The 15,318-nt window shown below is 39.5% G+C and overlaps 1 protein-coding gene and 2 pseudogenes across 5 annotated transcripts in view; 1 reads left to right on the top strand and 2 right to left on the bottom strand.

Annotated features, from left to right (window-relative positions):
* Positions 1-15,318, top strand: part of PUS10 (pseudouridine synthase 10) — a 78,461-nt gene that overhangs the window by 3,887 nt on the left and 59,256 nt on the right. For all 5 annotated transcript variants that reach the window (XM_014589229.2, XM_014589230.1, XM_014589232.2 and 2 more), the window contains exons 2-4: positions 1,897-2,037; positions 6,147-6,401; positions 8,735-8,821. In XM_014589229.2, coding sequence (XP_014444715.1) covers positions 1,912-2,037; positions 6,147-6,401; positions 8,735-8,821 — 468 coding nt within the window. In that variant the 5' untranslated portion in view covers positions 1,897-1,911. The remainder of the gene's footprint in view (positions 1-1,896; positions 2,038-6,146; positions 6,402-8,734; positions 8,822-15,318) is intronic.
* LOC114008454 (uncharacterized) lies at positions 13,961-14,078 on the bottom strand (annotated as a pseudogene).
* Positions 14,271-14,390, bottom strand: LOC114008453 (uncharacterized; annotated as a pseudogene).

The raw sequence follows: 15,318 nt of genomic DNA on the forward strand, positions 1-15,318 counted from the left end.
GAAGGGATTGTGACATGACCAGCCCCCCTGACCCCCCCCAGGGGTGATTTCTCGCTTTCTGTCTTTCTGTCTCTCTAGTGAGGGCACATGCCCTATAGCAAAAACCTCTCAAAAAAAAAATAAATAAAAGGTGCCATTGTCTTTGATTTAGATGGCCCTAGTTATACCATGCCACATTGTCATGCAACCATTGTTTCATAAAATATCCCTACTTCCTCATTTTAAAATCATGTGGATGGATTCACTAATCACAAGATCTATTTTTGCAAAACAGAGAGTAATTAGGTAATCTACTTTTTAGTGCTCCTCTTTCTTGGCATTGGGATACTTACATTGGTTTTTCCCCATTCTCTATTTAATAGTTTTTCCTAAGTGAGTCTATTCGAGTTGCAAAAATTGACAACTTAAAGGTGAATAATTACTCTTAAATATTCTGTACTTCATTTTTATTGGAGATTTGACTTATGGATAAAGGGAGCAGATTTATTCATTTGCTAATTACTCTTGCCATTAGTTATTTCATCAAAGTAAAGTGGACTTTTTTGGACCTACAGATCACTTTGTTTGAAATACTTGGCTAAAGTATTTTGACAAAATACTTTGACTAAACTATCATTAAGGTTATGTAAGGTAGACTGATCTGATTTTTTTTTTTCTTTCTTTCTTTCTTTTTTTTTTTTTTTTTTTTTGAGTTGGCTATAGGGCATGTGCACTTGACAGAGGGCAAGGAAGTGAGAAATTACTCCCCTGAGAGAATGGCCATGCTCTGCAACCCCTTCTCCGTTCTCCTCTCCAGATGTTGGACAGGTACACACATACGTGTGGCAGGATTTGCAAACCATTGGATCCACAACTCAGACCAGGCTATGGCCATGTGGGATCCAGCTACCTTAATCTCCATGCCATCTACTGGCCTCTAATCTGATTTTTTTTTTTTTTTTTTTAGAAAACTAACTTTTAATTTCTAGTTGGAAAAGTTGCATGAATGAACTGCTTTGTGTTCTCAAACAATACCAAATGGCATAAAATAAAACGCAAAATTTTGCTCTGTGCTCTCCCTTGTTTTTATTACCCTTCTCAGAGGCAACCATTCTTGATCATTTTAATTTTTTTCCCATGAACTTAGTTATACTGGTAAATTTTGTCAAAATCCACAATGCTAAATTAAGTTCCTTGGCAATTAGAAACCTTTACCTGATCTCTCATATCAACTTCCTTCAAGTTTATATTTTAAAATATGTATAGGATGAAAGGGATACTATTGTATATCATGAAATGGCATTTTTCTTTCTTTCTTTCTTTTTCTTTCTATAAGGACCTTGCGCTCACTGAAGAGAAACAGAGAGAGAGGAAAAATGAGAAATTGGCCCCTGGGGGATGGCCATGCCACAGTTCCTTCTCTATTCTTCTCTAGAGACTTTGGGCATGCACACACATACGTCTGGCATTTTTTCAAGCTGCCAAGTGCGGGACTTAACCTGGGAGTCCGCCTTATAGGATCCAGCACCTTAACCACCACACCACCTGTTGGCCCTGAAATGGTGTTTTTCAAGTAGAAAATTGTTTTAGTTTTTGCTAGAGGACATGTGCTCTTGTCAGAGAGAGAGAGAGAAACTGAGAAATCATCCCCAGGTGGATGAGTACTCCACAATCCCCTCTCCATTCTCCTCTCAGCATTTTGAACACACATGCACACACACACAGTGTGTCTCTCGAGGCCCTGGGTCCAGGACTCAAACTGTGGAATTGGCCACGTGAGATTCAGCTGCCTTGACCACCATGCCACCTGGCTGACCCAGTAGAAGCTAGTTTTTAATCCCTACAGGTGATGACATATTTGTCCGTGACAATAAAACACTGAAGCTGCTCATTAGTTTTACTTTTCCTTCTTTCTAGTAACAGTTATTCGGTATGTTTCCACTGGCCGAGGAAAACAAGCATGTGGCCCGAATGCTGCTCAGCACTGGCACCTGTCCAAGATGTATCTTCAGATTCTGCGGTGTGGGTGTTCACGCACCCTACAAACTTCCACACAAGGTATTTTCCTTTTTTTTTTTAGTTAGGAAAGACTCTCTATATTTTAAAACAAATACCATACCTTTGAGGCAAGTATACTTCCATAACTCTAACTGTAATAAAATAATTACTGATAATGGTGATTTGGGACTTGTCATTACCTGAAAAAAAATTCATCTCAGAAATGTAAGTCCTTCTTTAGTGATTGTACTTAGCATTTAGCATGAGAGGGTCTTTGTGGAACAATTCCTAGTGCATTTAATGTTTGTATAGACCTTTCATAAAGGGTATCTAAACGGAATATTGCAAAATAGTGCTTCTCACTAGTTGTTGGTTAGGTGAGACAAGGAGGGGTGATAGTCCTGAGATGGGTGAAGAAGCTTGATGGGTTTGGTTGCCTGTTTCTTTCCTCTTTTGTGTGTGTTTTCTATATTGCCACTTGTACTTTAATCAGGTATTTGGAACCCTCTAGAAGTAAATGCTTATTATTATTACTGCTATTAATAACAACAAAAGCAATATACAGAGGTCTTTGACACAGTAATGTTCAGAGAGCTTTGACATTTAATACTTTCACATAAAGTATACTTTCACATAAATTATATAAGATATATTTGTGAAATATGTTTAATTCTAATAGGAACATTCTTTTCAGAAGAGTAATATATATGCAAATCTATCTCTATATATAAACAGTCTGTGTGTTTGTACAAGCACATAAGCATACTCAGTTCTTATCATTTAAAAAATTGTCAAGGAGCTAGTAATATTTGTCATTTTTGTATGTAACTAGTTGTTTCTATTATTTTGGAAGCAATATTACCCAGTATTCATATATAACTACTGTATGTCAAGCTCTCATATAACCTTCATAATAACCTATTAGGTAAGGACATACTATGATTGTCTCTATTTTCAGATGAAGAAACTGAGGCACAGAGAGGTTAAGCAACCTGCCCAAAGTTACACAGCTATTAAGTGAGCAAGCTAGGATTTGAACAGTCTGTCTGAATCCAAAGCCTAGGATTTGGAACTAGAAGACATGGATTTGAATCTCAGTTCTACCACTTTCCATCTTCACTTTACTCCTCTGTAAATGGGAATGATAACATCCACCTCACAGAAATTTAAGGGACAATATCTAATAAAGTATGTAAAAACACTTTGAAAACTGGAAATGGTACATATGATTTGATAATATATATGTGTATATTAATTTATACACAAGTGACTATAAAGTAATTGTTTTGTATAACTTCCTCACATATCCTTTTCACTTTAGTCACTTTATAGTCTATTATTCTACACATATGTTGTAAGGTTTAACATATATAAAGAAAGTGAATATTATCAACTTCTTTGTATCATTTTATATAAATAAATGTATAAAAATATTTGAAGACAGCTTTTTGGAAATGTTTTTAAATTTTGCTGTGTTTTGTTCATGTAACTATATGTACACATACATATATACATGGAGTTATACTGACATTGTAGGTCTTAGGTAATAATATGCATAGTTATTTGTGTGGGTCATAATATATCTCTGTCTATATGTATGTATGAGTATTTCTCTGTTAAAATAGGAGAGCTGACGTCTTAATAAAATGAATTAAATTTGTTTGAGTGAAAGTTTCTTTCCCTTTAGAATTTGTAGATTATAATCCAACCGAATTTCAAAAGGATATTTAACAACTGAATAATAAAACCTGCATAATTTGGACAAGATAGGAGAAGTTCTCTGATTATTTCGATTTATTTATTTCTTCTATGAGAAAGAGAGAGACAAAGAGGGATGTAGAGACAGGCACCTTTGAAAAGGTCTTCATCCCCTGATCCATCCCCAGCTACTCAGGGTCACGGGCGCCTGGACGTGCTTTTAGTGCATACTGGGAGATCTTGGGAAGTGAACCTGGATTTTTCCACATGACTTCAGCATTCAGCTACATTACTGCTGCACCACCATGACTGGCCCCTCTGAGTGTTTAGATGAGCGGAGTGTCTGAACTATGAGAACAGTTTCAAAGGAATGTCAATTTTTACATTCTAATGCAAGGAAAGAGAAATTAGGCAAATCAAAATGTAGTAAAGGACGTAATGAATACATATAAATGGTTTGTAATTATGGTACCAAATTTCAGCACTGCCAGCAAATGTATACGTTTGTATAGTAAATTATCTTAAAATTATTTTTCTTTCATAGACGTAAAATTTTTTAAACATTGGTTTATTTAAAATTATTTATTGAATTTTATTTATCATTGTTATTATTTTTAAGTTTGCTATAGGGCTCATGCACTCACCAGAGACAGAGAGAGAGAGAGAAAAATGGAGAAAGCAAGCCACCACGTCCAGGACTTGAACTGCAGTCAACCATATGGGAGTCCAGTGCTTTAACCACCATGCCACCTGCTGGCCCCTCTATCTATTTATTTGTTGTGATTTTTCAGGCTGCTAGGTTTGGGACTTGAACTGCAGTTGGCCATTTGGGAGTTCAGCACCTCAACCACCATACTACCTGCTGGCCCCATGCTTTATAAACTTTTATTCTAATGATCAAATTTCATATTAAATAAGTATACTTATGAGGTTTTAAGTGACTGTGAGGCTATTAACCTAGCAAGGATGTAAATTTAATTTGTATGTTTTTTTTTTTTTGGAGAGATTTTCACTGTAGGGCGCGTGTGCTCGCCAGACAGTAGAGACAGAAAGCGAGAAATCACCCCCCAGGGGGGATGGTCACGCCGCAATCCCTTCTCCTCCATTCTCCTCTCGGGATCTTGGGCACGCACGCACACGCGCCTGGCGTGAGTTTTAAGCCACGGGTCCGGGACACGAACCGCGGTCGACTACGTGGGAGTCCAGCGACATAGCCGTTACGCTAACTGCTGGTTCCCAAAAAAGTCGTGCGCGTTGAGAGAGACAGAGAGAGAGAGAGAGATGGCCTCGATGCTGCAATCCTCCAACCTCCATAGATTTTTGCCATAGGGCGGGCACCACCGCGCCCGTCGTATTTTTTTTTGAGACAGATTTTTGCTATAGGGCATGTGTACTTACTGGAGAGACAGAGACAGAGAGACAGAAAGCAAGAAGTCACCCCTTCTGGGGGGCGGGTGGGGGTGATGACACCATCCTTTCTCCTCCATTCTCCTCTTGGGATTTTGGGCACACACACACCCTGGCATGAGTTTGAAGTCTCCTGGTCTGGAACTTAAACTGAGGTCGACAATGTGGGAGTCTAGCGACGTAATTGTCACTCCATCTGCTGGTCCCTAGTTTATATTTTTATATATACATATTTTTAAGAATTAATTAATTAATTATTTCACATGAGCTCACCAGAGAGAAAGAGGGAAAGTGAGAAAGCAACTTGCCACGTCCAGGGCTCAAACCATGGTCAGCCATGTGGGAAGTCTAGCACCTCAACCACCCTGCCACCTGCTGGCACCTGTATTTTTATATGTTAATAGTTAGAATTGGGGCCAACCAGTGGCGTGGTGGTTAAGGTGGCTGGATCCCACATGGCTGATCATGCCGGTCAAGTCCCGGACCTGGCAGTTTCAAAACCATGCCAAACGTGTGTGCATACGTGCATGCCCAAAATCCTGAGAGGAGATTGGAGGAGAAGGGATTGCAGCGTACGTTCCTCCTGCCCCCATGGAGTTATTTCTCATTTCTTCTTCTTCTCTTCTCTCTCTCTTTCTCTCTCTCTCTCTCTCTCTCTCTGGTAAGTGCATACAACCTACAGCAAATTTTTTTTAAAAATTAGAATTGCTGTTCATTTTTACTCAGATTAGCAAGTGAATGATCTTCACAACAGAACTATAAACCAAGTTAATAAATTTGTCAGTGGAGCCTTTCTACCTCAGATTTTAGCTCCACTGATAAATAGAACTCTTGAAAAAATATTCACACATTTAATAGGTGTTGGGTAATTTTCTTTTAAACTCCTTGGAAAGCCAGCGTCGGTTACTAAAATGAATTGATTGTTCCAGAATTGATATACATCAGCGTTGCACAAGTCTGCAATGTGTCGTAATTTTCACTTGTGTGTTCATGCTTCATCTTACCTAGAGACGTTTAGGGGCATTGTCAAAGGGTTGCTACTTTTTCTTTTATTAACTTTATAGGAGTTACTCAGTGAACTGCAGAAGTTTCTGGAAACTGAAAAAGATGAATTAATTTTGGAAGTTCCAAATCCACCTTCCAAGAAGATCCGACTGCAAGAACTGGAAGATGGGGTTGATAATCTGAGTGAAAATGGCGAGGGAAAGGTCTCCATGATTGAAGATGGAAGCATTACTTCCGGGAACTCAAATTTAAATGTATGCAATATATGTCTAGGGATTCTTCAAGAATTCTGTGAAAAAGAATTCATTAAAAAGGTAAATCATCTATTTTTCATTATAGATACAATTAGATAGAGATTTTCAAACTGAAAGCCTAGAATTGTTTAAAAGGAAAATGGTATTCATTTCAACTTGTTTTATACTAATAGATCATTAAAACATTTTTCCAATTTTTTAAAAAAGCAAAACTCTGGGGCCAGCAGTTGGCGTAATAATGGCTAGGTCACTAGACTCCCATTTAGTTGACTGCAGTTTAAGTCCCAGACCCGGTGGCTTAAACTCAAGCCGGGCATGTGTGCATGTGTGCCCAAGATCCCGAGAGGAGAATGGAGAAGGGATTATGGCATGGCCATCACCCCGGGGGGTGATTTTTCGCTTTCTGCCTGTCTCTCTCTGTCTTTCTGGCAAGCATACATACCCTATAGCAAAAACCTCTAAAAAAAAACCAACCAACCAAACAAACAAAAAATCCTGCTATTCTTAAATTATCTTTTTATCAACATGATCTGAAAAATAATGATTTATGTATCATGTATTTCAGTCATTAATGCTATTCAGTGGAAGAAAAACATAGCAGTTTTTTTCCCCTTTTGTTGAGAAAATGTCTTTCTTAGCTATACCTATTATTGTCTAGAAAAGACAAATGTTATAGCCTTGTGGAAGGTAAGTGATTGAATGTGGGATTGATTGCCCTTTGTTTCCATCTGTCCAGGTGCTATATTTGACTTTATTGTATTTGAAAACACTTAAATCAGGGGGAAACCTGCTACCTGACACGTGAGAGGCTGTGGCAGGAATCCTTGTGCTGTTGGTTGCCCAATTCCACTCTGCTTTCTTGTGGGGTGTCATCATCGCCTTGTCATTGAGAAGTTGGGTAACTTCCCAGAGAGTCACGGAGAGAGTGGGTGGCGGAGGCAGGGAGAGCAGAAGCAAACTCCGCCCTCAGTGGGAACCTAGGCCATAGGAGACAGTTCAGACAAGTTATCCTAAGGGAGAAACAGTAGTAAAGAAAACCAAGTGGCGTGAAAGTGAAAGAAAAGAAAGTGCTCTGCCACCCTAGCATGGTTGGAATGCACACTCAAACGAGAGGTAGCAGAGAAGCAAGCACTGTACTCTGTTGAAAAAATACGTTGTCCTCCTCATTTTACGGGGGGTGGGGGGACCACATTTGATACAACCATGAATAAAGAAGAAAATGAAGCCTTTCTGAGACCTCTCCCCAACCATATGTAACCCAATTCCTTCCACATTTCATATGTGCACAATCGTGTTATTTTGTTGTGAAAATGAGATTACCTGTGTATATTGTTCAGTGATTTTGTAGGTTAAAAAATATATAGGTAAAAGTCTTGCAATATGTAGCTCTGTTTTACCTTAATGTCAGCATGGTATTCCTGTGTCTACATGTACCATAATGTAATAGTTAACCATCACTTAATATGTCCTTTCCATATATTTTGCCCATTATTTTTCAAAATTATGTTTCTCATGACAATACAATTTTCTGAAATATATGACACATATTGGCTAGGCATGTGGGAATCCAGCAAGCTAACCACTGTGCTACCTACTGGCCACCAGTCTCTTGATTTAAAATACCCAGGTTTTTTTTTGTTTGTTTGTTTGTTTGTTTGTTTTTGCATAAGAAGGTGGTACCCATTCAAAAGTCATTAAAATCTTTTCTTATATTGTCTGATTTTTTTAATGCTCATTAAAATATCTGATAATTATTTCCATATATAAGATAGGATTTCACTTTTTCTTCTGTTTTTATATGAATGGGTAGCCATTTTTCCTAAAAATCAGTTTTTTCCCAACTGACTGTAAATCCCTCCTTAATATAGTAAATCCCCACGTGTACATGCATGTTATTTTGAGACTCGTCTGTTGCTTTGATCTATTCATTTCTTCTTTTACAAATCCCAATCTGCTTTGATTATGGCTTTTTTTTTTTTTTTTTTTTAGTAATTCATAGGGAAGGTTTTTCTTCATTTTTCTTTTTCAAAATTGTCCTGACTATTGCATTATCTTTCAGAAAAGTTTTAAATAAACTGTTTATGTTCTATGAAAGACAAACAAACAAAAACCCCCACTTAAATCACAAGGTTCCATGATAGAGAATAATTGGACACTCTACAGATTGCTCTACATTTACCAGTCCCAATTGTTTTAGTACTTCGTGATAATAGCTTTCAGGGTCATAGTTAGCAAATATTTAATCTCAGAATGTTTGAGAGGGTTCCCCACTCAAATGTGGAAGTTTGGAAGTTTTCCAGTGTCATCTCCTAGACCAGAAATTCATGTTATGAAGATTAGAGTTACATGTGCAGCAATTTCTGGGAATTTACATAATTGTAATACTTTTTTAGGTGTGCCAAAAGGTTGAGGCCTCTGGGTTCGAATTCACCAACTTGGTATTTTCAGTCTCCTTCCCACCACAGCTATCTGTAAGAGAGGTAAGGTCATGTGCACGCATAAGATATATATGTATGCACATTATGAATTTGTCCAAAAATAGCATGTATTATAGAAATGTACCTTACTCCATTTTTAAAAATATTTTGTGTATCTTATTGAATGATTAGTTTATTGCTGATCAATAAATACTTGCCTACCAATAAATACTTGAATGAAAAAGAATGACTAGTTTAAGTTAGTTTATCTATCCCAGGACTGCCATCTTTCTTAAAAGTTTTATTTCAGGAATGGACATTTATTAAGCATTAGCTCTGTGTAAGGTGTGATAAAGAATGATTTGACCTGGACTCCCAAAATCTTTTTTCTTTTTTTTGCTATAGGGTGCGTGCGCTCACCAGACAGAGACAGAGAGATAGAAATCGAGAAATCACCCCCCAGGGGAGATGGCCACGCCACAATCCCTTCTCCTCCATTCTCCTCTTGGGATCTTGGGCACGCATGCACACGCACCCAGCGTGAGTTTTAAGCCACCGGGTCCAGGATGCGAATCGCGGTTGACTACATGGGAGTCCAGCGACATAGCCATTACGCTAACTGCTGGTCCCTGGACTCCCAAAATCTTTTAAGGCAGAAATATGTGCATTTTATAGTAGTCCTAGCATAGAGTCATTTCAATGATGAAGAACCTTCTTATTCTCTGAAGTACAATATAAAAGGTGGCATTTCTTTTAGTAAATAATAAAAGGGAGAGAAATAACCTCATGCTTATTTTAATTTTTTTCTTTGTTAAGTGAAAGTAACAGTGTCAAAAATGACCCAAAAAAAGCCATAAAAGTATCTTTGTTAACACTGTTAAGTGAGATCCAGTGAAAAACTTCTGCAGTCTCAAATTATATCCATGGCTTCTGAACATACTGATTTATATATATGAATTGTCTTTTCCCTAAGAATCCCAAAGCATTACCAGCACATGACATCTTACATCACTTTAAAAAATTTTTTTTTCAGAGTCTAGGACTTTTTAAAATTTGTCCTAAAGTCATCGAAGCAAAAATCATGATAAAACATTCTGCTTTCCTTTTCAGTTCCCCAACACAAAAACAAACAAGCAAGCAAAACCAAACCAAACCCCTGTGTGTAAGGAAAGAAATGGTTTTGTACATGGGATGAAACAATATAAATTCAAAACTTACAGATAAGGCTTAGCTCTATCGCTCATCTCTTTAAAAAGTTTATATGAACATCCAGTCAAAACCAACAAGAGTATCTCCCTTGAAACGTTATTTCTACGACTTACCAAGTAGACCACAGGGTTGCACACTGTCTTGGAATGTCCTCAGAAGGCTCTGTCAGTGAGCAGGTAACAGAATAAAAACCCCTGAGTCCTTTCTTTCAAATGGAAGAGGGAAGACAGAGAGACAGAGAGTCTATTCAGAGTTGTTCTTTCCTTGTGGCTTGTGGTCTCCTCCTCCTCCTCTGCCTCTTCGGAAGCCACCTCGCCCTCCAAAGCCTCCTCGGCCTCTGCCACCAAATCCACCTCTGCCTCCACCTCGGCCTCCAAACCTCCTTTACGTCCACCACGAACTTCGAAGCCACCTTCACCCTTAGACTTGGCCCAGTCCAAGGTCACTTTGTTTCCATCAATTTCACCACCTTCCATGGCCTCCTTGGCAGCTTTGGCATCTTCCTCACTGTTGAAGTCTATAAAACCAAACCCTTTGGAGGATCCTGTTTCCCGATCAGTGACTATCCTTGCAGGAACAGAGCTGTCTCTTCCATGGTATCGTCAGGCAGACCTTTGACAGAGCTTTGGAGGGCTGACTTCTTGCATTAGGTGATCCCCTGGGTACTTGTAACTCCAGCCTGATTGCTCTGCCTTCAATTTCCCTTTTATTACAGGATTTAAAGCTTCTTAAGCGTCTTCAAATGAAGCAAATTCTATAAATGCATACTCTTTAGATTTTGGCTCTGAGGCACTTTGATAAAAGTTGCCTTCTCAAATACTTGCTGAAGTGTTTCTTCGGTCGCATTGTAGGAGAGGCTGCTCAGAACCAGTTTTTGATTCACCACTCCAAGTGCTATTCTTTCCACCTCTACAGCCTTAATTTTGACCTTCTCTCCAGTGTAGTGTAGAGAAATGGACTGCTCGTCGATCTTGTTCCCTGCTTTTCTTCAAGGGTTTTCTCTGCATCAGCTTCTCTCTTAAATTCAGCATAAGCAATCTGTTTAGTTTTTCCATCTTTGCTGATTATTATTATTTTTTTTTGGAGAGGTTTTTGCCATAGGGCACATGCGCTCGCCATACAGACAGAGAGAGACAGCGAGACAAAAAGCGAGAAATCACCCCCCAGGGGGGATGGCCACGCCGCAATCCCTTCTCCTCCATTCTCCTCTCGGGATCTTGGGCATGCACGCACACGCGCCCGGCATGAGTTTAAGCCACCAGGTCCAGGACATGAACTGCGGTCAACTACGTGGGAGTCCAGCGACATAGCCATTACGCTACCTGCTGGTCCCTTTGCTGATTATTATGATCTCCATGGCATCTTCAAATACTTCTTTAAGTCATCCTGAGTGACTTTGTGGGGAAGATTTTTTGGCCAAAAGTATTATGCATCTAATCTTTCTTATTGTCTTTTCCTTTTGGTTTCTCTAGTTTAATTTCATTGCCAAAGACTTTTAGATCAGTGCGTTCCAGTGAGTTTAGGCCACTGGGTCCGGGACTTGAACCACGGTTGACTACATAGGAGTCCAGTGACATAGCCATTACGCCAACTGCTGGTCCCTCTTCTCTGAGTATTTTAGGCACGTATGCACATGTACCTAGTGTGGTCAGCCATGTGGGATTCAGCTACCTTAACCACCATCTCACTGACTGGCCCCCTTTGCACTAATTTAGCTTCACTTTTCCTGTATTTATTTTGAAACTGAGCTCAGGTTGGCAAAAAAAAAAAAAGTTAACTGTTGGAGTTGGGTAATAGGTGCCCAGGAATTCAATAGGCTAGCCATTCTTTGTGAAATTTTCCAAAATAACAGTCAAATATGTGAAAACACGTAAGTATAAATATCGATATCAATAGAGAGAAACAGAGATACAGAATACAAGATCTTCCACTTTTTCTTCATTGGGATGTGTTTTTCCCCCAAAACTTTCATTTATTGGTTGGAATAATTTGGCTTAAATTAAAGTCTGAATGGGACCAGCAGTTGACGTAATGGCTATGTCACTGGACTCCTATGTAGTCGACCGTGGTTCAAGTCCCAGACCCGGTGGCTTAAAAATCATGCCAGGTGTGTGTGCGTATGTGCCCAGGATCCCGAGAGGAGAATGGAGGAGAAGGGATTGCGGCATGGCCATCCCCCCGGTTGGTGATTTCTCACCTTCTGTCTCTCTGGCTCTCTCTGTCTTGCTGGCGAGCGCACGCGCCCTATAGCAAAAACCTCTCCAAAATAACAACAACAACAACAATAATAATAATAATAAAATACTGAGAGAAGAACGGAGGAGAAGGGATTGTGGCATAGGAGTATTTTCTCATTTTCACTCTCCACGTCGGGTGCTTTCTTACTTTCTGTCTCTCTCTCACAAGTGCGTGCACCCTATAGCACAACTTGAAAAGAAAAATGAGTGCAAATATAAGGAGGCTTACACCTATAAGAAAAACAATCAGAAAACTAAAGCCACTAATGACTAGAAGCTTGCGAGAATTGCTAAGAAAGATTTGGAGTACTTCAAGTTACATTTAGAGAAGAAAAAGATGAAAAGAAGGATGGAGCTGCTATTCGGAACTTGATGATATAATGCTGATGGATGATATAAAAAAGCGGGACTCTGAAAATCCTATTTTGCTTCTGCCTTTTTGTCAAGGAAAATGATCTTCAAGCTGAAAGGGGCAGAACGATCACTGGTAGAGAGAATGAAATTCTCACATGGTGAAGCTTCTCTAAAGGGGTTCTAATGTTCAGGCCTGGCTGAATTACATTCCAGGATAGATTCGGAAAACCTTTACAGCTGTCCATTATCTTTGAGAGCTCTTAAAAGATAGATTTTCCAAATGGCTAAAGACAGGGCAGTTCCAATCTTCCAAAGGTGAAGAAAGTTGGTTCTCTTAACTACCACCTGGTGAGCTTAACCCTAAAACTCTGGCAAGACTCTAAGTTAGGAACTAAAGAAGTAAATTGTGGACATAAGGAAGAATTGGTTGTCAACTCGCTGAACAGGCTTGCTGAAAAGCAAATCGGGCCTGCATTATTTCTTCCTTTTATGGGCTAGCAGGACTGGTAGAGCAGGGAAATACAGTGGCGCCAGCATAACTGGAATTCAGCAAGTCGTTTGACCAGGTTTCTTCCTCATGGAAACTTCCTGAAAGTAGCAGGAAATATGAGCAGGCCGTGAAGATAACTGGCTGGGTTGTGTCAGAGTAGCCTTGGCCAAAAGGAGCTGCTCAAAGTCTAGTGTCGAGCTGGACAGTGTTTCTCCAAATGTGGTGTGCAGATCAACCACGTGAAGCTCACTGGGGGAAGGAGTCGAAAACATTGCAGGGCCTTGTCTGTGACCTTCTAAATCAGAGTCTCTCGGTAGGGCATAGAAGCTCCTTGACAATTTGTGTACACATCGAAATTCGAGAATCTCTGAACTTCAGGGAGATTTCTGATGTACTGCAGGACTCTTTTCAGACTCTGTCCTGTGTATGATTTTTCTCGGTGATGTGTCGATGGGAAGACTCACTGCAGTGCGCATGACTCTGATTCTAGCAGAACGATGTTAATAGAATGAAGATCCAAAACGATCTTGTGCATAGGGACAATCTAAAAAATGAATTCCTACTATAATAATCCCCAAATTATTTTTGAATGAAATTTAATAGGAATAGTCATAAATTCTTACACTTGGGTTTAAAAAGACAACTGCTGGGCCAGCCAGTGGCATGGTGGTTAAGGAGGCTGGCTTCCCCATGGCCAACTGCGCAGTCTGAAATAACTGGTTATACAATTTGGAAACAGATGATTTGGAATTATTTTGCTTTCCTTCAGTATTTGAGGGGCTTCTTTATAAAAGAGAAATTGGACTGCCACAGGGATAGAATCAGGAGGGGTGTAATTTCAGCTATAAGGAATTATCCACAATAGGATAGACTGGATAGACTGTTTTTTTTTTTTTTTCTTTTTTCCGTGGGGTTTATAGGAAAGGTGAGTGGCACCTGTAGGTACAGTGTGACCTGGGTTGTCAAAGTCCCTCCATGTTGTTCTTTTTCTTTTGGAGAGATTTTCGCTATAGGGCGCGTGTGCTCGCCAGACAGACAGAGAGAGACATAGAGACAGAAAGCGAGAAATCACCCCCCAGGGGGGATGGCCACACCGCAATCCCTTCTCCTCCATTCTCCTCTTGGGATCTTGGGCACGCACACACATGCACCCGGGGCTTGTACGCCCCCGCGCCCTCCCTGAGTTCTAAGCCACCGGGTCCGGGACGCGAACCGCAGTCGACTATGTGGGAGTCCAGCAACATAGCCATTAGGCTAACTGCTGGTTCCCCCTCCATGTTATTCTTGCATGCCGTTGGAGAACCCGTGGCCACCAGCAGCCACAGCCCTTGGAAACATGCTGAGGATAGACTGTTTTTAGAGGCAACTTTTCGGGACCAGCATGTAGTGTGATGGTTAAAGGCTCTGGACTCCCACATTGTCGACTGCAGTTTGAGTCCCGAACCTTGGCAGCTTGCTTTCTCCCTTTCTCTCTCTCTTTCTCTCTCTCTGGTCAAATTAAAATAATAATAATTAAAAAAAAATAATAATGGATATTTATTTAATATTAATGGCTATTTATTTAATGTTAATTAAATAAATCATTCTTAAAAAAAAGTAAGTTTTCTATTATAGAAGGAAAATGTGCACCATATAGTTGGTTAGACTAGAGAGAGCTCTTGTTAAGCCTTTCAGCATCCAAGATCCCATATATTAATAATTTGAAGAAAAATATTTATTGTAGATTTTTAAACATCTAATACTTATGACTAGTTTTTCTAAACTTCCACACTGTAGTGCCACCCTGAAACTACTACAGAATGAATGTCCCAGAATTATGCTAATATGGAGCTAATATTAAGTTTAGGGGGAAATATAATTTATTAAGGTCTTGTAAAAGTTAATGTGGGCCGGCAGGTGGCATGGTAGTTGAGGTGCTGGATTCCTGCATGGCTGACCATGGTTCGCGTCCCAGACCTGGTGACTTGCTTTCTTATTTTCCTCTTAGCTCTCTTTCTCTCTCTCTCTGCTTCTCTCTGGTGATGTATGTGTACTATAGCAAACAAAATAACAATAATGAATAAGTAAAATTAAACTAATAATAATTTTTAAAAAGTTAAATGATTTGGAGTTTTTTCTTCTTTTAGGGTTATCATTACTAGGTAGAGCCAGTAGAGGGCAGTATTGTACTATCAGTTTGGTTTATCCTCCCTCCTCACGGGTAGTGTGTGAGAACAGTTTGCTCAATCTGTTGTCTTTAAATGGATATATTGCTGCTTAAATGCTACTCT

The sequence above is a fragment of the Tupaia chinensis genome, unplaced genomic scaffold (assembly GCF_000334495.1).
Source record: "Tupaia chinensis unplaced genomic scaffold, TupChi_1.0 Scaffold000341_1, whole genome shotgun sequence".
NCBI lineage: Eukaryota > Metazoa > Chordata > Mammalia > Scandentia > Tupaiidae > Tupaia > Tupaia belangeri.